We start from the raw sequence: 25,592 nt of genomic DNA, 5'->3' as shown, positions 1-25,592 counted from the left end.
GAGCTATACAGATAGGTTGAATTAGATTATGCACTACAGGAAATTTCAGCTCCAGACCAAATAAACTTTTCTTCCATTAGTCTCAAAGAGTGTGTATGGTTCTAAAATATAGACACTGTCTTCCTTACCCCTCTGTTCTGAGTTAGTTTAACCCCAACCTGTTCGGTTTCATTCTTATCTCTAAATATCAGGTTATGTATACAAAACTGCCTCTCAAAATCCAGAAATAATAATCATCATTCCAGACTTCATGTATCTGCTCTGTAAGCTTACAATATAGGCCCTTGTTTTCTTAAAAACATTTTCTAAAGGTGACCATATCATTCTTGTTCTTTTGTTTCTGGCTTATTTTGTCTCATCAGATGTCCCATATGTTCATTCACATCATTGCATGCCTCACGACTTTGTTCCTTTTTGTAGCAGCATAATTTTCATTCATAAGTATACAACATCATTTGCCAATCTGTTTCTCCATCAGTGCATCCTTCAGCCACCTGCATTCATCAGGCATCATGTAGAGGGTCCAAAGTCCACAGTCCATCAACGGTCTCAATTTTAGATAATTTCATTGTTCCCAAGAGAAAGAAAAACAATAAACACACCCTCGCCAAATAGGAAATCTAAACCTCCTCTTAATTCTTTCCCTCCCCCCATTATTTACCTCTGCTGTTGCTGTGGTAGTGCTGATGGTTTCCTTTTGAACATAGCTCATAGCATGCAATAGCAGTGTTCCTCCTGTACCCTGGACTTAAACACTCTTTGTACAAGAATCATATCTTTGAAGTAATTCTTGTGAGAACTAATTCGTATTTCTAGTGTTAATCAGTGGGACACATAGGTCTATACAATCCCTTTCAACCTTGCTCATCTCTAATATGATAATATTACTTCTAGACCCACTAGAGAACCACCGTCACTCTTATCTATTCCCTTATGTTGGAGTTCAACCTCATTAGCTAACGGTTCACCCATCTCTAGCTTCTATGTATCTCTAAGTCTTCTGTATTCTGTATTATAAGTCTCTGATTATAACTTTATGCTGGTCATAGATGTGGAATCATACAGTGTTTATCCTTTTGTGTCTGACTAATTTCACTCAGCTTTATGTCCTCAAAGGTCATCCATCTTGTTGTGTGCTTCAGGATGTCATTTTGTCTTACTGCTGTATAATATTCCATCTTATGTATATACCACATTTTGTTGATCCACTTGTCTGTTGATGGGCATTTGGTTTGTTTCCATCATTTGGCAATTGTGAATAATACTGCTGTGAACATCAGTGTGAAAATGTCTTTTTGTGTGGTTGCTTTCAGCTCTTCTGTATATATACCAAGTAGTGCTATTGCTGGATCATAGGGCAAATTGATATTTAGTTTCCTAAGGAACTGCCCAACAGTCTTCCATAGTGGCTGCGCCATTATACATTCCCACCAGCAGTGCCTAAGTGTCCCAGTGTCTCCACAGCCTCATCAATATTTTTAGTTTCCTGTTTGTTTAATAGCAGCCATTCTCATATGTGTGAGGTGGTATCTTATTGTATTATTGATCTGCATTTCCCTTATAGCCAATGAAAATGAGCACCTCTTCATGTGCTTTATTTTCCCGCATGGGCAGGCACCAGGAATCAAACCCAGGTCTCTGACATAGCAGGAGAGAACTCTGTCTGGTGCTCTTCTTGTGCTTTTGAGCCGTCTGTATTTACCCTTCAGAAAAATGCCTATTCGTATATTTAGCCCATTTTGTAATTGGGTTGTTTGTTCTTTTGTTGTTGAGTTGTATGATTTCTTTGTATATACAGGAAATCAAACCTTTGTCCAATATATGATTTCCAAATATTTTCTCCCATTGAGTTGGATGCCTCTTCACTTATTTGACAAAGTCTTTTGAAATGCAGAAGCATTTGATTTATCTATTTTTCTTTTATTACTTGTGCTTTGGGTATACAGTTTAAGAAACTACCTCCTATTACTAGGTTTTGAAGATGTTTCCCTATATTTTCTTCTAGGAGCTTTATGGTGCTAGTTCTTATGTTTAGGTATTTGATCCACTTTGAGTTAATTTTTTGTGTAGAGTATAAGATAGGGGTCCTCTTTCATTCTCTTGGCTATTGATATCCAGTTCTTCCATGCCCAATTATTGAAAAGACTACTTTGTCCCAGTTCAGAGGATTTAGGGGCCTTGTCAAAAGTCAGTTGGCCATAGATTTGGTGGTCTATTTCTGCACTCTCAATTCGACTCCCTTGGTCAATGCTTCTATCTTTGTGCCAGTACCATTTGTTTTGAGCACTGTGGCTTTATAATACGTTTTTAAGTCAGGGAGTGTTAATCCTCCCACTGCATTCTTCTTTTTTAAGATGCTTTTTAGCTATTTTGGGTCTCTTTTCCTTGCAAATGAATTTGGTAGTCAGCTTTTCCAAATCTTCAAAGTAGGTTGTTGGAATTTTGATTGATACTGCATTGAATCTGTAGATCAGTTCAGGGAGCACTGACATTTTAACTATATTTAGCCTTCCTATCCATGATCTGGGAATGTCCTTCCACCTATTTAGATCTCCTTTGATTTCTTTTAGCAATGTTATGTAGTTTACTGTGTACAAGTCCTTTATGTCCCTAGTTGAGTTCATTCCTAAGTACTTGATTCTTTTAGATGCTATTTTGAATGGGATTTTTCCTTAACTGACTCCTAAGCTAGGTCATTGCTTGTGCATGGAAATGTTACTGATTGTTGCACATTAATTTTATATCCTGCCACTTTGCTGAATTCATTTATTAGCTCAAGTAAATTTGCTGTAGATTCCTAAGAATCTTCCAAGTATGGCATCATATCATCTAATAATGAGAGTTTTACTTCTTCCTTTTCAAGTTGGATGCCTTTTATTTCTTTGTCTTGCCTGATTGCTCTAGCTAGAACTTCTAGCACAATGTTGAATAATAGTGGTGACAGTGGGCATCTTTGTCTTATACCTTCTCTTAGGGGGAAAGGTTTCAGTCTCTCCATTGACTATGATGCTGGCTATCATTTTTTCAAATATTCCCTTTATCATATTGAAGTAGTTATCTTTGATTCCTATCTTTTGGAGTGTTTTTATCTGAAAAGGATGCTGAATTTTGTCGAATGCTTTTTCAGCATCAATCAAGATGATTATGTGATTTTTCCCTTTTGATTTCTTCATATGCTGTATTGCATTAATTGATTTTCTTGTATTGAACCATCCTTGCATTCTTGGTATAAACCCCACTTGGTCATGGTGTATAATTCTTTTAATGTGTTGTTGGATTCCATTTGCTAATATTTTATTGAGAATTTTTGTATCTATGCTCACTAGGGAGATTGGTCTGTAGTTTTCCTTTCTTATAGCATCTTTACCTGGTTTTGGTATTAAAATGATATTAGCCTCATAAAATGAGTTAGGTAGAGTTCTTTTTTCCTCAATTTTTTGGAAAGGTTTGAGGAGGATTGGTGTTAGTTTTTTTTGGAATGTTTGATAAAAGTCCCCTGGGAAGCCATCTGGCCCTGGGCTCTTCTTTGTAGGAAGATTTTTGATGACTGAATCTCTTTACGTGTGATTGGTTTGTTGAGATTTTCTATTTCCTCCTGAGTCTGTGTAGCTTATTTGTGTGTCTCCAGGAATTTGTCCTTCCTCTAAGTTGTCTAGTTTTTTGATGTATAGTTGTTCATAGTAGCCTCCTATGATTTCTTATATTTCTTCATGGTCTGTGATAACGCACTCTTTCTCATTTCTGATTTTGTTTATTTGTATCCTAGTCTTTTTTTCTTCATCAGTCTTAGCCCATCAATTTTGTTGATTTTCACAAAGAACCAACTTTTGGTTTTGTTGATTCTTTCTATTGTTCTCCCATTCATTTATCCCTGCTTTAATCTTTGTTATTTCTCTTTGTCTATTTACTTTGGGATTACTTTGCTGTTCTTTCTCAAGTTCCTCCAGGTGTGCTATTTTGTCCTTGATTTTTGCCCTTTCTTGTTTTCTAATGTAGGCATTTAGGGCAATAAATTTCCCTCTCAGCACAGCCTTTGCCACATCCCATAAGTTCTGATAAGTTGTGTTCTCATTTTCATTCATCACCAGATAGCTACTGATTTCTCAAGCAACTTCTTCTTTGACCCATTGGTTGTTTAAGAGTATGTTATTTAATCTCCATATATTTGTGAATGTTCTCATTCTTTGGTGGTTATTGAGATATAGCTTCCTCCCATTGTAATCAGATAAAATGTTTTAACTAATTTCAATGTTTTTAAATTTATAGAGCTGTTTTGTGCCCTAGTATATGATCTATCCTGGAGAATGTTGCATGAGTACTAGAGAAGAATGTGTATCCTTGTGCTTTGGGGTGCAATGACCTATATATGTCTGTTAGGTCTAATTCATTTATCAAGTTATCAAACTTCTCTATTTACTTGTTAATCTTCTGTCTGTTTTTTCTATCTAGAGAGGAAAGTGATGTATTGAAGTCTCCTACTATTATTATTGAAGCACCTATCACTCCCTTCAGTTTTGCCAATGTCTGTCTCATGTTCTTTGGAGCTCCTTGGTTCAGAGCATAAATATTTATGATTGTTATTTCTTCTTGGTGAATTAACCCTTTAATTAGTATATAGTGTCCTTTTTCGTCTCTTATGATGCCTTTATATTTAAAGTCTATTTCATCCAATATTAGTATAGCTATTCCTGCTTTCTTTTGGTTATAACTTGTGTGGAAAATATTTTTCCACCCTTTCACTTTCAACCTATTTGTATCCTTGTGTCTAAGATGAGCCTCTTGTAAGCAGCATATTGCTGGATTATTCTTAATCCATTCTGCCAATCTCTATCTTTTGAGTGGTAAGTTTATCCCATTAACATTCACAATTATACTGAAAAGGCATTTCTTGATTCCACCATCTTATCTTTTTTATTTAATTTGTCAGATCTACATATTCTTTTTTCTCTTTCTCTTTGTATACTTTCAATTACCCTTAGTAGTACTCTTCAATTCTGTGCCCTCCTCCAGGCCTCCCTCTCCTGTCTTTTTAAATTTTTTCTGGTGGCAGGACTCCTTTAATATTTCTTGTAAGTCCAGTCTCTTGCTGGCAAATTCTTTCAGGACTTCTTTGTCTGTGAAAACTTTGATCTCTCCCTCAATTTCAAAGGACAATTTGGCTGGGTACAGAATTCTTGGCTGGAAGTCTTTTACTTTCAGGATCTTGAATATGTCATACCACTGCTTTCTGAGTAGTCTGAACTCAGTCTTGTTTATTTTCCCTTGTATGTAGTAGATTGTTTTTCTCTTGCCACTTTCAGGATTTTCTGCTTCTTTTCAGCATTTGATGGACTGATTAGTATATGCCTTGGGTAAGGTCTATTTGGATTTATTGTTTGGAGTTCTTTGGACTTTGACTTGTGTATTTATGTCCTCTATGAAGGTTGGGAAGTATTCCCCTATTATATAATCAACTACTTTCCTAGCCCTTCACTCCTCTCTTCTCCTTCTGGGACACCAATGATTCTTATATTTGTGTGCTTTGTTATGTCTATTATTTCCCTGAGACCCGATTCAGTTTTTTCCATCTTTTGTGCTATTTTCTCTTTTGAGTCTTCGAAGTCAGTTATCCTGTCCTTTATATCACTTATTCTCTCTTCTGTCTCTTCAAATCTGGTTTTGTGTGCCTCTAGTATGTTTTTGATTTTGTCAACAGAGTCTTTAATCTCTGCGATTTCTGCTAATTTTCTATTTATTCTTTCAAATTCCTCTTTGTGCTCTTCTACTGTTTTCTTGATTTCCTTTATGACATTTGCTATCCCACTTAATAAAATAAGTAGAGTTGTATGAACATCTTTGATTGTTGTTCCAATGTCTGTGTCTCCTCAGGTGTTTTAATTTAGTCACTAGGCAGGGTTATATCTGTCTGCATTGTGATATGCTTAGTGATCTTCTGCTGTCTTTGTGGAATGTAAATATCTTGATTGATTTACTTTGGAAGTTGATTTCTTTCAATAGTCTAATGGCTTGTGTTTGTGGGATGGTTGTACAGCTGGGAGCAGGGCACGGGGTGGAGCACTCAGTGTGGTGATTTGTTTCAGGGCAGGTATAGGTGCAGGTTGGGGGTGTTACACTGATGCTTGTGAACATGGGCACCCAGTGGCCAGGGAGGATGTAGCTTTGTGGGTACACCAGTCTGGGGGGCGTAACCCTGGTGTGCGCTAGGCTAAGGCATGGGGCCCTTTGGGCACATGCATGGAGCTATGAAAGCAAGTCAGCATTATGCCTTCATGGACTGGGGGTAGATGTGACCTGGCTGCGCAGGTCAGCACTTCCTTGGAGCTGGGAACTGTGACTGAGGGCCATGCGCATGTGTGGTTTTAGGAGTGCCTGTAAACAAATGTACAGAGCTTGGGGTGGTGGTGGGATGAGGTTGAGTGACACTATGGGTGGGGGGCAGAGTAGCCTGGGTATGGAGGTTAGTGCCTACAGTCTTTATGTGCTGCAGGGAACAGGGGTGGGGTAGTGCTTGGGAGGAGCACAAGAGAGGTGGGTTGGGCTGCCCTTGTGGTGGGGTGTGGAACAGGTATGTGCACTGGGGGCTGGTGTGGTGGGGCATCTGGAGTGCAGGGAATGGGAGTGGGTGATGGGGTTCGGGTGCCTGGGTGAGTCACCAGTCAGTCGAGTTGTGCTGGTGAGGGGAGAGCACCCAAGGTGCGTCCTGGCTTACTTCCTAGTCCCCAGCTCCCATTCATGCACCTCTGAGGGCTCTGCACATCTGCTCTAGGCTCCAGCCCTCTGCCTCTGTGTTCATTGGCCTCTGCAACTAGGGCTGCCTCATGTGGTGCAGAAGGCTCTCCCAGGTCAGCCGCATTCCCGAATCACTGTCTCAGTCACCGTCTTGTCCCTTCTCTAACTTTTCCATGGAGCAGGGCTAAGTTCAAGCTACTCTGTTTGGCCATCTTCCTGGAAGTCTTCTGATAAGGGTACATTTTAATAAACGGCTGTATAAATATGGTTTCTCTTAGCAGTCAAAGAGTTCTTATAGTATAAGCTAGAGAATACTGCTGAGAACTTCTAGTTATCATAAATGAGCCAGTGATCACCTTTTTTCAGATATAGTTTAGTTGGATAATGCTTTGCATCAGAAATGATGGTGATACCTCTCAAATGGAGAGAGGATGCCCAAGGATGCAGCCATTAGAATTATGTGCTTTTAATTTTTAGTGATCTGTTAGGTAAAATCTATGGATATTAATAAATGGTAGATGACATTGCCAAGTTCTTTAAATACCTCTAGATAAGTATATTTGGGCATAAATAGTAAGCATTATTGCTGACGAGACTGTGAGTATTGATACCAGGTTCTAGTCCAATACCAGGTTCTAGTCCAGTTTTTGTTTAAATGATCTGCTTAGATCCATAATTCTATTTTCTAACTGACTGTGGGGAAGGTATTAACCTTTCTCCCTTACCTGTAAATAAAGTATTTATTTGAACTTTTTATTTGTCTTTTCATGTAGATCTGAATATACCAGACTGGAATTTTCAAAATCTTGTTGCTATAGCCCTTGGCTCCACTGTATACCTCCGGAATGGGGAAAAACACAATTGGATCAATAGCATAGACTTAAGTGTCACATGTAACTATGTTTCTTCTGTGTCCTGGACAAAAGAGGGAACCTGCCTGGCCATTGGCACCAGCGAAAAGGGAGAAGTGCAAGTACTAGGCAGTTTTTCTTCTCTTAATGTGCTCTGTGTAATTACTTGATGGCTAAAATTGACGTTTACTAACATTCTAATATAAAATAGAGAAATTAGGTTAGGTGTGGTCCTTGAATCTATGGAGTGAGAGGATATAATATTCTGTTTTTTTTCCTGAATGTCATTTACTAAGAACTTAAGGATACTCTGCTTAGTTTCCCTCCCACCATCTTTTTTCTTTCTTTCTGTCATATTTGTTATATTATTTTTTTGGGTGTGTTGTCTGGGAATCAAATCCGGGTCTCCCACATTGAAGATGAGCATTCTACCACTGAACCACCTGTGCACTCTTGTCATATTATTTTTAATTCTTTTTATTTTCATCTTTTCTTTCAAACTAGCATTAGGCTTGCAGAACCTCCAACTTTGGAACTTTGGAGAGAGGAAAATAAACTTCTCTTCTTCTTTCTTACCTCAAGTCATGATTGGGGTGTAGTTATATAGAATGAATGATTTTTTTTCCCTCAAATAGCCTCTCTGAGATGCATATTTACCAAATTTCCATAAATCTATCTAATTTCTGAGGTCTCAGTATTATCATTATTGTTTGTTAGCAATAATGTAAACAATACAGCTCACGTATTAGATGATTTTCCAGGGCTGCAAATGATTTTCACTACTCTTGCTCTCTGCAATGATTTTTCTTATGAAAAAGTTGCCATTCCTCAAGTGGGTCATAATATCATCTCTACCTGGCATGAAAGGAGTCTCTTAGGAGTGAATAAAATTCCTGACTCTAGGGAGTATCCAGGTAAAAATGCCGATGCTACATAATGTTGCTTGTCCACTTTTGCAGTTATAGGATGTGGCCACTAAAAAGCAGCTGAGAAATATGCCTGGCCACTTGTCAGTGGCTGGGGCTCTGAGCTGGAATAACTATATCCTCAGCAGGTAAGAAACATCTTATTAGAGTCAGTCATGTTTGCATCACAAATTGATTATTGGGTTGAGTGAACAGAACAAAGATATTAGAACCAAAAGCAAACAAAAATGAACATTATTTTTGTTCATTATTTTGTTCATTATTTTGATACTAAGGACTTTAGCCTTAGTGCCAGCTGCAATCCTACCATGTCAGTTTTTCAGATCTTCCAGTGACATAAGTGTCCCTGCTGGCACGCAGACCATGGAGGGCCATGTGCCTTCTGCATGTGCTGGCATTTGGAAGGTGAGGCTGGGGACTCATTGAATTGCTCAGATAGAATGTGGAACTCCTTTAAAGCAAGATTTCTCTGTACCACATAATACTGTCCACAGAGGGATATTTTGCTGAAATCAAGTATTTATTGCTATTGATGTCAATACTTTGGAATATATTAAACTTTCTGAAATGTATTAAGCTTTCTGTTATCAATATCAATGCTTTGAAATATATTAAGCTTTCTGGAGCATGTTTCCAATGGATAGTGTCATGGAGTTTAGAGCTGGAAGGAACCTCGTATATTATCCAGATCAGTGATTCCCAAATTTGAGTGAGCTTCAGGGTCACCTGGAGGAGGAAGCCTTCTAACACAAATTGCTGCCCTTTTCCCAGCTCCTGCTGGAATCTCTGATTCTGTAGTCTGGGCGGGACCAGAGTATTTGCATTTCTAATACCCCAGGATCTGCTGGCCCTGCTGGACAAGGAACCACACTTTGAGAACCATGGGCTTAGTTTGCCTCTTTTCAAAGAGAAGACAGAGTCACAGAGTAGTTAAGTAACCTATCCCTATGATCCTACACACTGGACTAAATGTGTATTTCTTTTAATAATAACCATTCATTTTATACTGTTGATTTAAGGTAGATTTAAGTTAAATTCCAGGACTTTTTACAATTTGTTTAAGTAGCTCAGATATAAGTTTTGGATTTTAATATCTTGTAAGTACAGGCTAAACTGAAAACCACTGAAGCACAAAGCTCTATAAAGGCCCAATATTCACCCTGAGAAGTTGCCGCAGTCAAGTCAATTCTTCATGTGAATCTCTTTCCCACTCTGGATTAAGTTTAGTTTCATTATCCATGAGGAATAAGAACGGGTCCTTTCTAATAATGATAACAGCTAACTTTTTTTTCACTATCCTGTGCCAAGCACTGTGCTGTACTCTTTACATGCATGATCTCATTTTAATCTGGTAATGACCCTATAAGGTGGTTTCTTATTGCCCCCCCCCCCCCCACCGGGTGACTAAATTGAGACACTAGCTGGAAGTCATGTGGTTAGTAAGGGTAAGAGTCAGGGTCTGAACCCAGGTTGTCTGGCTCTAGAGCCCATACTGTTAATCAGAACGTTTTCAGTGTTGTGCCTGAGTAGTTTTAAAGTTATATGTGAGAAATTTCAGAACTATCTTAGTTGTAGGAAGTGGTTTACTTGCTCCTTGGAGGAATTAAATTAGGGCAGAAAAAGTTCATTATCTGTGAAAGGGTGGTATGATTCTTATCACTGTTTGGATCCAAATCACAGAGAACGGAGTAGAGACTTTAACCACTGATTTTTGAATCATACTGCAGTTTGCTGTGACATGCAGATATTTTATATTCTTTTTACTTATTAGTAGCATTAGTGAAACCAATAGTGAATATGCAGATTAAAAGGAATAAATCTATAATAAAAAGGAAAGCATATATTTTTATGTCTAACATTTTACTACGAATATTTACTAAAACCATTTCACTGAGATAATATGAGAGTCTGAATTGGAGGAAAGCAATATTTTTTCTCAATCTAGTACACAATCTACTACCGTAAAAATCTGGCAGTCTTCTAAATTTATATTTTGCATGGCTGCCTACATCATATTAAAGCCATTAGATATCTCTAACAAAGAATATCTTCTTGATCTCAGATTTGAACCTCCGTCAGGTAAATCTATTTACTTGTGAAAAGATTCATATGGGCAGAATTCTCCATTCTTTTTAGCCCACAGGATTTCCACCCATGGTTTGAATCTGTCATAAGGAGTTTTTCATTAGTTTTGAAATGAAAATATCCTTTCCCCCATACCCTCAAATGCTTTGGTAGTAATATTTTGGCCACAAATATCTGTCAGGGAACTCTGCCCCTTTACCTCCCGTGCAGTGGTTCGAGACTGGGGCGTGTTTACCATCCCGCTGTTCGGGTGGCCAAGAATCGAGTTGAAACACTTCACCACTGGCAAGCTGTGTGCGCTCTGAAGTGGTCACCAGAGGGCCAGCTGCTTTCCAGTGGCTGTAGTGATGGACTGTTGATCATATGGCCCCATGATCCAGGGGCAAATGCCCAGGGTCAACCACTAAAAGTTACGCCCCAACCTACAGCTGCCAAGGTAAGAAACCCAACAGCCCGTTCAGATTTCCTTTTACCCAGGTACCACTGGGTGAAGTTCGTATCTAAAACCAAAAAAACACTAGCCAACATTTTGAGATTTTTCTTCCCCCAGAATTTGTTTCAGATTTTGCCATTACTTCCTGAAAGACAAACCTGTTTATCCTCCTCATGTGCCAGGATTTTTCGGTTGCAAGTGACTTAAACCACAGTCAAACTTGAGCTTAAACATAAAAGTAAATGAATTTTCTCATGTAACTGGAGAATCCTGGGGTACATACCACTGTTTCAATATTGCCTGGGTTTGGGAACTTGAGTAGTGTCATCAGATTCACCTTCTGTTGACTCTGCTTGTCTTTGTTTAGCTTTATTCTCCATTCAGTTTCATTTTGTGGGCAAGATGGCTCTTGGTGGCCTCAGATTCACATTCTTCTAGGTGGGAGGTAGGTAAGAGGTCATCTTTCCAGATAACCCAGGTAGCAAATTCCCAGGGAAGACTCTGGCCTGGCTTTGGTTGTATTCTCATCTCTGAATTGATAACCATGGTTAGATTTTTTTCTATGTTAAAAATACACTCAATTGTTTTTATAAATTTGAGGAATTGTCCTATTTGGTGGAAGTGAGTTCTATTCCCCAAGATGTAGTCTCTGGAGGGTGCAGTTGTTCTGCCCTTGGTTCAGAGGCTTTGGGTCTGCAATGGGACAGACAGCTGGGACTTCTGCTTACCCAATTGCATCACATTCACGAGTTCACCTTCTCCATGGGCGATCTGCTGTGTTATTATTTGGGACTTTACAGGCCATGGATTGGTGTCCCTGGCAGTCTGGAGTCCTTGCTGTTGGGGGTGAGATGAAAGATGGACACTTACACGTCTTTGATGTAAACTCTGGGAAGAACATTCAGACCCCAAGTACAAACTCACAGGTAAGCATCTCCTCTGGAGTTTACTTTCATTCTAATTCTCCTAGCATCTTGTGAAAAAATTTTGTGGTATAGCATAGGACCCAAACACACTTCACCCTGCCTACTGAGTCTGTAGAAATTTCAGATCTCAAGAGTTTATTTTCATAAAACCTCTTGATCTGTTAGCCCAAAGTTAATTTGTGTTTTCTTTTCTCTTTTTTTCTTACAATGGCTTTGACTGTGAAACTTGGGAGCATCTGGTTATTCCTGGCCAAATGTCATAGTCCCCTTAATTCATTCATACGTTCAGTACACCTAAATCTATTAGTGTACTTGATGCTTTGTTGTCTTGGGATAAATATTCCCTATTCGAATTCTTACAACACCCTAAACCCAGGTGTGGCCTGGAGGATGGGTGGTAGACACAGCACATTTCCTAGAACCAATTTAAAGTACATTCAGAATGAATCAGAAAATGCCATAATTCTGTATTTTTTTGGCCATTATTGCAGATTTGTTCTCTAATCTGGCTACCTAAGACAAAGAAGATTGTGACTGGCCAAGGCACTCCTAAGAATGATGTAACTGTGTGGATATATCCCTCTCTGGTCAGAACAGGTGGATTTTTTTGTAAGTTAATGGGAGAGTAAAAATAAATGGATTATCTTTCATTGGTAGGAAAATCCTTAATTAGATATTTTTCCCTTTGGCCATTTGAAGTACACATTTCATCCCTTAAAATGGTCAAATCTTCTTTTCCTTTCATATGTGTATGGATGATTGAATAGTGGTCTTGGATGGTTTTGAACTCCAGAATTAACATCACAACTTACCTTATTTTGCGAACAAAACAAAGCAAAACAAAAAGTAGCAGCACTGAAATGTATAAGAGATAAGGAAACTTGAAAGGGAGAGACATGGTTGAGTGTGGGCAGGCCACTAAATATCATGACATTTGGTGAGCATCTGCCCTTTCAAGGTGGGCTCTTGCTCTTTTTCAACTTAATTCTATAAACTTCTATTTGGTACTTCTTGAGAGTAAGATCCCATGTTGGGGAACAAGGCCCAATCCCTCCCTCAAGTGTGTTGAGTCCTTTGGGGTACAATCTGGAATATAAAGGAGATTGAAGGCTGAGCAGGTATCTCCTTTTATCCATATCTGGGAGATAGGAAGACAAAAGTGGTTGATCTCTTGTAGAACTCTGATTTTGTATCCTGTCTTCTTCCTCTCCCCACTCAGCCTTTCCTATTTGATATCTGCCTATTAAGCATTTACTATGTACTTGGGATGCTGGGGCTACATGGGTGAACAAACCAGACAATGTCCTTTCCCTCAAGGGATCTATACTTTCGTGGGAGGAAACAGACAAAAAAGTGCTAGGTAGTGATAATTTCATGACTTTTTTTGGAGATTCTGAGAAAGTTACTTGGAAAATAGAATTTGCCGAATAAACACCCTTGTCAGAGAGACTTCCTGCTTCTGTCATTCAGCCTTGCTGGTCCTCTGGTTAGCCTCAGAATAACCTTTACATCCTTCAGCTATGACACTGCATGGTTTGGTAAATAAGAACACAGGCAACTCTTTTTTTTTTTTAATTAATAAATTGTCACACATACATTCCATACATGGTTTACATCGGTGGCTCACAATATCATCACATAGTTGTGTATTCATCACCATGATGATTTTTTAGAACATTTGCCTCACTCCAGAAAAAAAAATAAAAAGAAAACAGAAAAAACTCATACATACTATACCCCTTACCCCTCCCTCTCATGGATCACTAATATTTTTATCTACCCAATTTATTTTACCCTTTTTCCCCCTATTATTTATTTATTTTTTATCCTTCCTTTTTTTTTTTTAATCATTCACCCATGTCCTAGATAAAAGGAGCAATAGACACAAGGTTTTCACAATCCCACAGTCACATTGTAAAAGTTTTATCTTTATACAACCGTCTTCAAGAATCAAGGCTACTGGAAAACAGTTCAAAAGTTTCAGATACTTCCCTCCAGCCACTTCAATACACCAATAACTAAAAAGAGATATTTGTAAAATGCATAAGAATAACCTTCAGGGTATTTCCTTTTCTTCTACAAAGAATTCATACCCACCCTCCCAACGCCCGTTGACATTTAGTTTTGGCATAATGCCTTTAGAACACAGGGAGTTCTTGATGGACCCGTTGTGGAGTCAGGCATGAGTGTAGGAAGAGTATGGGTTGATCTTTTGCATATTTATTTTAATCATAAGATATGCAATTGCCTTGTATTTGACTTGATTTGCTGATGCTGAGACGACATAAGGAATGTACTTATCAGGTGCATTTCCTTGTTTTGCAAGTCTTAAGCAGCTATGTTTACTTTAGTTTTAACTCCTTGTGAATTTTTTTCATTGATACCTGACAGAATTCCAAAGTACAATCAAGTTTTTTCCTTCTCTCATAGGTTTATGATTGGAAATGCAGTTACTTTTTGAGTATTGGACATGTTTTTTGCTCCTAACCCAGTAGATTTTTTTCTATACATAGCATTTCACTGAAGTGTTCAGCAGGACAGATGTTATACAAAAACATGTCATGTGGTCAAATAAGTTTGGAAGTGCTAGGTTAATCAAGAGTAGTTATTTTTTTACCTAAGGACATCTCAAGGTCTTTGAGATATTACAAATCTCTGAGGTGAAGTTATAATGCTCAGTGTTTCCCAAACATATTTGGGAAATCTTTTGTGTGGGAGTTTCTTGAGGTATTGCTCCATGAACACATTCCAGGGAACACTGCCATAATGCATAGGATTCCTTAGGTATTTAATTCCTGTGTGTTTGCATTGTGAATTAGTGTTTCTTTCCATTGTGAGTAAAGGACCCTGGTGGTCGAGATCTAGGGCAGGGTTGGTCTTTCCAACTGGGGGTTGTGACCTGTTGGGTCATGACTGTAATGGGTTGACATCAGCAATAAAAAAATGAAATAGAATATCATAGAATAGAAAATATCAGAATGAGACAATGTAATGAGGGTAGGTATTGTGAAACTCTTAGTTATATAGCACATGTACATACCTATGTATGAGGTCACAGGCCCATGAAATGTGGCTCTTGCTGTAGATTGTGGTCATTGAGTTTGGAAAAAGACCACTCTCATGATCACATATTTCCTCTGCCTTACCCTGGTAACCACAGTCATGGTCCTTTCGGGGGAAATTTTCAGTTAAGGAGACCTTACCCGCATGGCTAGAGAAGGAAGATAACTTATAATCATCCCTTCTCTCCCAAAGAGTTGTAATTTCTAAGTTTCAAACCAGGAGTAGGCAACTTTGTAGCCTACAGGCCAGGTCTGACCTCTGACTTAGTTTCCTGAGTCCATGTGCTTATATCAGAATGTGGTCTCATTTGTGATTATAGCTTCCTAGAGAAATCAAACTTTCCTTGTTTTCAATGACAGTATTCTCAGAACTTGAGGATGTGAACCCTAAAATAAGACATCTGAAATAAAGAGGGCATTCCATACAAGTTAGGATTGTCAGTGATATGAAAGGAAAATGTCAAGGATGCTTTTGTTTTCAACCCAAACACCATTTTCCTAACAAGTTCTAGTGGTAGCTAACCAATTTGTAAGAAGCTGCCAAACTTTCTTCTGAAGTGGCTGTATGATTTTTGCATTCCCACCTAACTATCCAATTTTTAAGTCTATTTTTCAAGGCCTGCTTTGGGAAAGATTTGGGTTGTATGCTGTTTCTTTTTTATTCTTTCCCCACATTCTCTGTCTCCTTCCTCGTCATTTTCCTGTTAATACATCCTAATACAGAATGAAAGCATATTCATGGCCTATTATACTTATTGAGAAGCACTGGATATTATAGCCTTTTCTCCCAAATATTTATAATACCTATAGAAATCCTGAAATAAAGAAGTCCCAAAAAGCTAACCTAAGGAGTTTTCTTAATCTGCAGTGTCCCAAATTAATGTGAACATCAAACACTGCTTTCATTTTTAGTACCTATTAACCTCACAAAGAATGTTCTTTGGGAGATGAAACATAAGGAGGAGTATTGTCTCTTAGAAATCCATATGTAGGCCTCAGCTATGCTTTGTGGAAGAAATTTTGGGGTCCTTTCCTATAAGGTGCATCCATTTATTTGACTAATTCCTTTTTTTGAAACTGGGTCCCCAGGGGATGAGAATGGTCATTTAACTTTTGGGGAAGGATGAGAAGAGGGATGGGGTGGGTAGCAGGAGTACAGAAATGACAATTCCTGAGTGTTGGTGGATTAGAGAAATTAGAACTAATAGTGGTATGAGGAATGAGGGGTATGGTAGGCTGAAAAATGATTCTCCAGGAGATCTCCATCAATTCCTGGAACCTGTGACTGTGACTTTTTGGAAATAGGGTCTTGGTAGATGCAATTAAGTGTCTTGAGATGAAATCATTCTGGGTTATCTGGGTGGACCTTAAATCCGAGGACAAGAGTCCTTATAAGAGACACACAAAGAAGGAGGTGTGACCACGGATGCAGAGAGCGGAGTTATGTGGATGCTAAGCAGCAAGTCAAGAAATGCCCACAGCCTCCAGAAGCTGTAGGATGCTTGGCTCCCTCTAGAGTCTCCAAAGGGCGGGCAGCCTTGCCGACATCCTGATTTCAGACTTCCGGCCTTAGAACTGTGAGAGAATAATTGCTGTTGTTTTAAGTCACCCAGCTTGTGGTAATTTATTGCAGCAGCCATAGGAAGGGCACGGAAGGGGGAATCACTGAACAAGCCACTTTAGATGTTGACCTGAGTCTGAATGTGGTGAGTGTGGAGAAGCCCTTTATTCTGGGTTGGGGTTTGTGGTCCCACCTTAGATTGCTTTCGAGTCCTCTGCACCAGCTCGTGTGATGTGGACTGTAAGCTGTGTCTTTCTTTCTCACCGGCCACAGAGGCAGAGTTCTGCAGCTGGCTTTGAGTCCAAACCAGACCTGGGTTTTTTCTGCTGTAGCTGATGGGACACCCTCTGTGTGGAAATGCTACTAGTCACTCAGCCCTGCTGAGCGTCACTTCCTTCATTTCTAAGTGAGGGTGATGTCCTGTCTTCTCTGTGGGGTTGTTATGAGTATCAGGCAAGGAGAAGTACTTTTCCTGATGTGAATGCCTAGTCTCCAAACCTTCTTTCTCAAGTTATTTTATTCATTTTTCTTAATTCCCATTAAATTTCCCAGAGATTCAGTCTTCAATCTTCTCTCCTCTCTCACTCATCTCCTACATTAACCTGTGGCAATTTCCTGCTGGGGGCATTCGTTGGAGCTTTTCTTCTATTCTGAAATTCTTGTTTCTCTCCGCCTTTTCCTTGCAGTCTGTGTAAGTCGTAACCTCTCCAGAAGTGTTTTGAAATGTTACCCTGGGTTTGAATTTTTGACATTGGTCTGTATCATCTATTTGATATTAATATACTATTATAATTGCTTTTTAAATAACTTATTGCTCTGTGAGTCTGGTTATTTTAGTTTTATCATGCTTTTTAATGTTCCCTGTACAATTAAATTGTAATCTCGTGGGCGGTTCAAGGATAGTTCAGCTGTAGAATTCTCGCCTGCCATATGGGAGACCCGGGTTCGATTCCTAGACCATGCACCTCCCTCCCCTATGACAAAAAACACTGTGATCTCATATAGTTGAGGAAGCATGCATTTTACTTTTGGTGGCCCTTAGAATATTTTGCACACATTAGATAACAAATACTGATTTGTTTGCTTTGTCATAAATGCATGCATTCGTATGTATGCCAGTGCATACCTACTCCTTTGCCCCTGCCCCTCAAAAAAACCGAACTCATAAAACAATACAAAATCCTAGCTAATTGAAAAATGGAATAGTATATACAAGGGAGTTAGGACTATCCTGCCAAATTAGTGTTAATTTGTCAACATATTCTTTTATTATTTTCTGCTTTTTTTTTTTTAAACTCTGAAAATCTGCTTGTTAGTACTAATGATTCTTGCCTTACAAACTTTTAGGCCACCAAATGTGATGCAATGCATCCTCCTTTTCTTTAAGCTAATAGTTTAAATTTGATCTTCTTAATTAGCCAGGGATAAACTGGAATAAAATGTTTAGCAGGAGAATAAGCAAAGTGATAAACAATTTCCAGTATTGTCTACCTTTTTGTCCTGGGTACCTCTGTTTTACCAGTCTCATGACACTATGCCACAACTAACGAGCAATTCTCTCTTTTTTTAAAAAATATATTTTTATTAAGAAATCTTCACATACATACAGTCCATCCACAGTATACAATCAGTGGCTTACAGTATCATCACATAGTTGTGTATTCACCACCATGATCATTTTTAGAACACTTGCATCACTTCAGAAAAAGAAATTAAAAAAAAAAGAAAAAAACTCATACATCCCATACCCCTTACTCATCCCTTGCATTGACCATTAGTATTTCAATCTATCCAACATTTTTTTTAATCCCTTTGTCCCCCCATTAATTTTTTGTCCTTATTTTTTTACTCATCTGCCCATACTCTGGATAAAAGGAGCATCATATGCAGGGTTTTCACAATCACCTGATCACACTATAAAAGCTATATAGTTATACAATCATCTTCAAGAATTAAGACTATTGAAACACAGTTCAATAGTTTTAGGTACTTCCTCTAGTCACTCCAATACACCAAAAACTAAAAAGGAATTTCTATATAACACATAAGGACAACCTCCGGATAACCTCTAGACTCTGTTTGAAATCTTTCAGCTACTGACACTTTATTTTGTCTCATTTCTCCCTTCCCCCTTTTGGTCAAGAAGGTTTCCTCAATCCCATGATGCTGGGTCCCGACTCATCCTGGGAGTTCGCTCCCAAGTTGCCAGGAAGATTTACGCCCCTGGGAGTCATGTCCCACATAGCAGGGAGGGCAGTGAGTTCACTTCTTGAGTTGGCTTAGAGAAAGTGGCCACATCTGAGCAACAAAAGAGACTCTCTGGGGGTGACTCTTAGACATAAGTATTAGTAGGCTTAGCCTATCCTTAGCAGGAATAAGTTTCATAGGGGTGAACCCCAAGATAGAGGGCTTACCCTATTGAATTGGTTGTCCCCGCTGCTTGTGAGAATAGCAGGAATTCCCCAGATGGGGAAGCCCAACACTTCCTCCCAGTCCCCCAAGGGTACCCTGTAAATACTTCTTTATTCACTGCCCAAATTACTCTGAGATGTATCAGGGCATCACACTACCCTGTACAAACCAACAAAATCTCATGCCTTATTCAAGATTTCCTGTCCTTATGGTGTTCAACTAAACTGACCATACATGTTAAATTAGGTAACGCATTACCCAAAATATAAATTTTGCACCAACTAAACATCTCTTCTTTTGGTCTCACACAGAAGTTGAAGTTTTAAAATATGGATGATATCATCCTTTACCCTGTATTCTGATTTACCTTAGTCCCATCCAGATCAGCTTCATTCATGCCTCTAGTTCAAGTCTGTCCACTTTTTCAGCTTTTTTCAACAGTTGCTGTATGGGGTAATGCTGATTTTCATCCTTTACCCTGTATTCTGATTTACCTTAGTCCCATCCAGATCAGCTTCATTCATACCTCTAGTTCAAGTCTGTCCACTTTTTCAGCTTTTTTCAACAGTTGCTGTATGGGGTAATGCTGATTTTCATAGCTGCAGAGCTCTAACTCCAGGGAATGACCAGCTCAGTGTCTCAGAATGTAGAAATAACAGTACATCTCCTGAATACATGTGACTGCTGTAAGACTTACAATCTAGGACTCCTTATGTACTGGTTTGAAAGGATTATGTACCCTAGAAAAGCCATGTTTTAATCAAAATCCATTTCATAAAGGTAGGAAAATCCCTATTCAATACTGTATGTTTATAACTGTAATCAGATCATCTTCCTGGAGATGTGATTTAATCAAGAGTGGTTGTTAAGCTGGATTAGGTGACAACATGTCTCCATCCATTTGGATGGGTCTTGATAAGTTTCTGAAGTCCTACAAAAGAGGAAACATTTTGGAGAATGAGAGATTCAGAGAGAGAAAATAGCCGCGAGAAGCAGAGTCCACCAGCCAGCGACCTTTGGAAATGAAGAAGAAAATGCCTCCTGGGGAGCTTCATGAAACAGGAAACCAGGAGAAGAAGCTAGCAGATGACACCATGTTCGCCATGTACCCTTCCAGATGTGAGAGGAACCCCGACTGTGTTCACCATATGCCCTTCCAGATGAGAGAGAAACTCTGACTGAGTTTGTGTGTGCCCTTCCACTTGAGAGAGAAACCCTTAGATTGGACATTTCTATAAATTTGTTTTAATTGGGACATTTTCTTGGCCTTAGAACTGTAAATTAGCAATTTATTAAATTCCCCTTTTAAAAAGCCATTTTGTTTCTGGTATATTGCCTTCCAGCAGCTAGCAAACTAGAAAACCTTATAATAGGCCTCAACCTGATAACCCATGTTCTCAACTTCAATTTTCCGAGTTTGTATAATATAGTTAATCCATATGAATGAGGCATGATATTATTTGTCTTTTTTTTGGCATTTCATCCACATACAGTCCTTAAGGCTCATATAACTAGTTGCACGCTTCATAGCTTCATTCCTTCTTGAGGCCGCTCAGTAGTCCATTGTATGTATACACTACAGTACCCCTTCCATTCCTCAGTAGTTGTAGCATTAGGCCACCTCCAGCCATTGTGAATAGGAACACCACTGCCATAAACAGCAGTGTGCAAATGCCCATTTGTGTCCCACACTCAGTTCCTCCAAGTATATCCCTAGAAACAGGGTTTCAGGATCATATGGCAACCCACCCCTAGCCTCCTGTGGAACCACCACACTACCCTCCAAAGGGGTTGCACCTCTCAGCTTCCCTACCGACAGTGAAAGGTATGTCTCTTTCCCCACATTTTCCCTAGTATTTGTTTCTTTTTGTTCATTTTTCAATTTCATTTATTTCTGCTCTAATCTTTGTTATTTCTTTCCTTTTGCTTGCTTTGAGGTTAGTTTGCTGTTCTTTCTCCAGTTCTTCCAAGTGGACAGTTAATTCCCGAATTTTTGCCCTTTCTTCTTTTTTGATATAGGCATTTAGGGCAATAAATTTCCCTCTTAGCACTGCCTTTGCTGCGTCCCATAGGTTTTTTTTTTTTAATTAATTAACGGAAAAAAAGAAATTAACCCAACATTTAGAAATCATACCATTCTACATATGCAATCAGTAATTCTTAACATCATCATATAGATGCATGATCATCATTTTTTAGTACATTTGCATTGGTTTAGAAGAACTAGCAACACAACCGAAAAAGATATAGAATGTTAATATAGAGAAAAAATAAAAGTAATAATAATAGTAACAAAACAAAACAAAACAAAACAAAAACCTATAGCTCAGATGCAGCTTCATTCAGTGTTTTAACATGATTACTTTACAATTAGGTATTATTGTGCTGTCCATTTTTGAGTTTTTGTATCTAGTCCTGTTGCACAGTCTGTATCCCTTCAGCTCCAATTACCCATTATCTTACCCTGTTTCTAACTCCTGCTGGACTCTGTTACCAATGACATATTCCAAGTTTATTCTCGAATGTCGGTTCACATCAGTGGGACCATACAGTATTTGTCTTTTAGTTTTTGGCTAGACTCACTCAGCATAATGTTCTCTAGGTCCATCCATGTTATTACATGCTTCATAAGTTTAACCTGTCTTAAAGCTGCATAATATTCCATCGTATGTATATACCACAGTTTGTTTAGCCACTTGTCTGTTGATGGAGATTTTGGCTGTTTCCATCTCTTTGCAATTGTAAATAACGCTGCTATAAACATTGGTGTGCAAATGTCCATTTGTGTCTTTGCCCTTAAGTCCTTTGAGTAGATTCCCAGCAATGGTATTGCTGGGTTGTATGGCAATTCTATATTCAGCTTTTTGAGGAATCGCCAAACTGCCTTCCACAGTGGTTGCACCATTTGACATTCCCACCAACAGTGGATAAGTGTGCCTCCTTCTCCGCATCCTCTCCAGCACTTGTCATTTTCTGTTTTGTTGATAATGGCCATTCTGGTGGGTGTGAGATGATATCTCATTGTGGTTTTGATTTGCATTTCTCTAATGGCCAGGGACATTGAGCATCTCTTCATGTGCCTTTTGGCCATTTGTATTTCCTCTTCTGATAAGTGTCTGTTCAAGTCTTTTTCCCATTTTGTAATTGGGTTGGCTGTCTTTTTGTTGTTGAGTTGAACAATCTCTTTATAAATTCTGGATACTAGACCTTTATCTGATATGTCATTTCCAAATATTGTCTCCCATTGTATAGGCTGTCTTTCTACTTTCTTGATGAGTTCTTTGATGCACAAAAGTGTTTAATTTTGAGGAGCTCCCATTTATTTATTTCCTTCTTCAGTGCTCTTGCTTTCAGTTTAAGGTCCATAAAACCGCCTCCATTGTAAGTTTCATAAGATATCTCCCTACATTTTCCTCTAACTGTTTTATGGTCTTAGACCTAATGTTTAGACCTTTGATCCATTTTGAGTTAACTTTTGTATAGGGTGTGAGATATGGGTCTTCTTTCATTCTTTTGCATATGGATATCCAGTTCTCTAGGCACCATTTATTGAAGAGACTGTTCTGTCCCAGGTGAGTTGGCTTGACTGCCTTATCAAAGATCAAATGTCCATAGATGAGAGGGTCTGTATCTGAGCACTCTATTTGATTCCATTGGTCGATATATCTATCTTTATGCCAATACATGCTGTTTTGACCACTGTGGCTTCATAATATGCCTTAAAGTCAGGCAGTGCGAGACCTCCAGCTTCATTTTTTTTCCTCAAGATGTTTTTAGCAATTCGGGGCACCCTGCCCTTCCAGATAAATTTGCTTATTGGTTTTTCTATTTCTGAAAAATAAGTTGTTGGGATTTTGATTGATATTGCATTGAATCTGTAAATCAATTTAGGTAGGATTGACATCTTAACTATATTTAGTCTTCCAATCCATGAACACGGTATGCCCTTCCATCTATTTAGATCTTCTGTGATTTCTTTTAGCAGTTTTTTGTAGTTTTCTTTATATAGGTTTTTTGTCTCTTTAGTTAAATTTATTCCTAGGTATTTTATTCTTTTAGTTGCAATTATAAATGGGATTCATTTCTTGATTTCCCCCTCAGCTTGTTCATTGTTAGTGTATAGAAACACTACAGATTTTTGAATGTTGATCTTGTAACCTGCTACTTTGCTGTACTCATTTATTAGCTCTAGTAGTTTTGTTGTGGATTTTTCCAGGTTTTCGACGTATAGTATCATATCATCTGCAAACAGTGATAGTTTTACTTCTTCCTTTCCAATTTTGATGCCTTGTATTTCTTTTTCTTGTCTAATTGCTCTAGCTAGAACCTCCAACACAATGTTGAATAATAGTGGTGATAGTGGACATCCTTGTCTTGTTCCTGATCTTAGAGGGAAAGTTTTCAATTTTTCCCCATTGAGGATGATATTAGCTGTGGGTTTTTCATATATTCCCTCTATCATTTTAAGGAAGTTCCCTTGTATTCCTATCTTTTGAAGTGTTTTCAACAGGAAAGGATGTTGAATCTTGTCAGTTGCCTTCTCTGCATCAATTGAGATGATCATGTGACTTTTCTGCTTTGATTTGTTGATATGGTGTATTACATTAATTGATTTTCTTATGTTGAACCATCCTTGCATACCTGGGATGAATCCTACTTGGTCATGATGTATAATTCTTTTAATGTGTTGTTGGATATGATTTGCTAGAATTTTATTGAGGATTTTTGCATCTATATTCATTAGAGAGATTTGTCTGTAGTTTTCTTTTTTTGTAATATCTTTGCCTGGTTTTGGTATGAGGGTGATGTTGGCTTCATAGAATGAATTAGGTAGCTTTCCCTCCATATCGATTTTTTTGAAGAATTTGAGGAGAGTTGGTACTAATTCCTTCTGGAATGTTTGATAGAATTCACATGTGAAGCCGTCTGGTCCTGGACTTTTCTTTTTGGGAAGCTTTTGAATGACTAATTCAATTTCTTTACTTGTGAATGGTTTGTTGAGGTCATCTATGTCTTCTTGAGTCAAAGTTGGTTGTTCATGTCTTTCCAGGAACCTGTCCATTTCATCTAAATTGTTGTATTTATTAGCGTAAAGTTGTTCATAGTATCCTGTTATTACCTCCTTTATTTCTGTGAGGTCAGTAGTTATGTCTCCTCTTCATTTCTGATCTTATTTATTTGCATCCTCTCTCTTCTTCTTTTTGTCCATCTTGCTAAGGGCCCATCAATCTTATTGATTTTCTCATAGAACCAACTTCTGGTCTTATTGATTTTCTCTATTGTTTTCATGTTTTCAATTTCATTTATTTCTGCTCTAATCTTTGTTATTTCTTTCTTTTTGCTTGCTTTGGGATTAGTTTGCTGTTCTTTCTCCAGTTCTTCCAAGTGGACAGTTAATTCCTGCATTTTTGCCTTTTCTTCTTTTCTGATATAGGCATGTAGGGCAATAAATTTCCCTCTTAGCACTGCCTTTGCTGCATCCCATAATTTTTGATATGTTGTGTTTTCATTTTCATTTGTCTTGAGGTATTTACTAATTTCTCTTGCAATTTCTTCTTTGACCCACTCGTTGTTTAAGAGTGTGTTGTTGAGCCTCCACGTATTTGTGAATTTTCTGGCACTTGGCCTATTATTGATTTCCAACTTCATTCCTTTATGATCCGAGAAAGTGTTGTGTATGATTTCAATCTTTTTAAATTTGTAAGACTTGCTTTTTGACCCAGGATATAGTCTATCTTTGAGAATGACCCATGAGCACTTGAGAAAAAGTTGTATCCTGCTGTTGTGGGATGTAATGTCCTATAAATGTCTGTTAAGTCTAGCTCATTTATAGTAATATTCAGATTCTCTATTTCTTTATTGATCCTCTGTCTAGATGTTCTGTCCATTGATGAGAGTGGGGAATTGAAGTCTCCAACTATTATGGTATATGAGTCTATTTCCCTTTTCAGTGTTTGCAGTGTATTCCTCACGTATTTTGGGGCATTCTGGTTTGGTGCATTAATATTTATGATTGTTATGTTTTCTTGTTTAATTGTTCCTTTTATTAGTATATAGTGTCCTTCTTTATCTCTTTTAACTGTTTTACATTTGAAGTCTAATTTGTTGGATATTAGTATAGCCACTCTTGCTCTTTTCTGGTTGTTATTTGCATGAAATATCTTTTCCCAACCTTTCACTTTCAACCTATGTTTATCTTTGGGTCTAAGATGTGTTTCCTGTAGACAGCATATCGAAGGATCCTGTTTTTTAATCCATTCTGCCAATCTATGTCTTTTGATTGGGGAATTCAGTCCATTAACATTTAGTGTTATTACTGTTTGGGTAGTACTTTCCTCTACCGTTTTGCCTTTTGTATTTTATATATCATATCTGGCTTTCCTTCTTTCTACACTCTTCTCCGTACCTCTCTCTTCTGTCTTTTCGTATCTGACTCTAGTGCTCCCTTTAGTATTTCTTGTAGAGCTGGTCTCTTGGTCACAAATTCTCTCAGTGACTTTCTGTCTGAGAATGTTTTATTTCTCCCTCATTTTTGAAGGACAATTTTGCTGGATATGGGAGTCTTGGTTGGCAGTTTTTCTCTTTTAGTAATTTAAATATATCATCC

At 38.2% G+C, this 25,592-nt stretch overlaps 1 protein-coding gene across 1 annotated transcript in view; it reads left to right on the top strand.

The window, feature by feature from the left end:
- CDC20B (cell division cycle 20B) overlaps window positions 1-16,940 on the top strand; it is a 41,392-nt gene extending 24,452 nt beyond the window's left edge. The window contains 6 exon segments of the mRNA XM_077114917.1: window positions 7,503-7,702; window positions 8,540-8,634; window positions 10,802-11,027; window positions 11,825-11,950; window positions 12,442-12,559; window positions 16,819-16,940. Coding sequence (XP_076971032.1) covers window positions 7,503-7,702; window positions 8,540-8,634; window positions 10,802-11,027; window positions 11,825-11,950; window positions 12,442-12,559; window positions 16,819-16,940 — 887 coding nt within the window.
- Window positions 16,941-25,592: the final 8,652 nt, after the last annotated feature.

This window comes from Tamandua tetradactyla, chromosome 9 (genome assembly GCF_023851605.1).
Source record: "Tamandua tetradactyla isolate mTamTet1 chromosome 9, mTamTet1.pri, whole genome shotgun sequence".
NCBI classification, from domain to species: Eukaryota; Metazoa; Chordata; class Mammalia; order Pilosa; family Myrmecophagidae; genus Tamandua; species Tamandua tetradactyla.
This window is presented reverse-complemented; position numbering and strand designations above follow the sequence as displayed.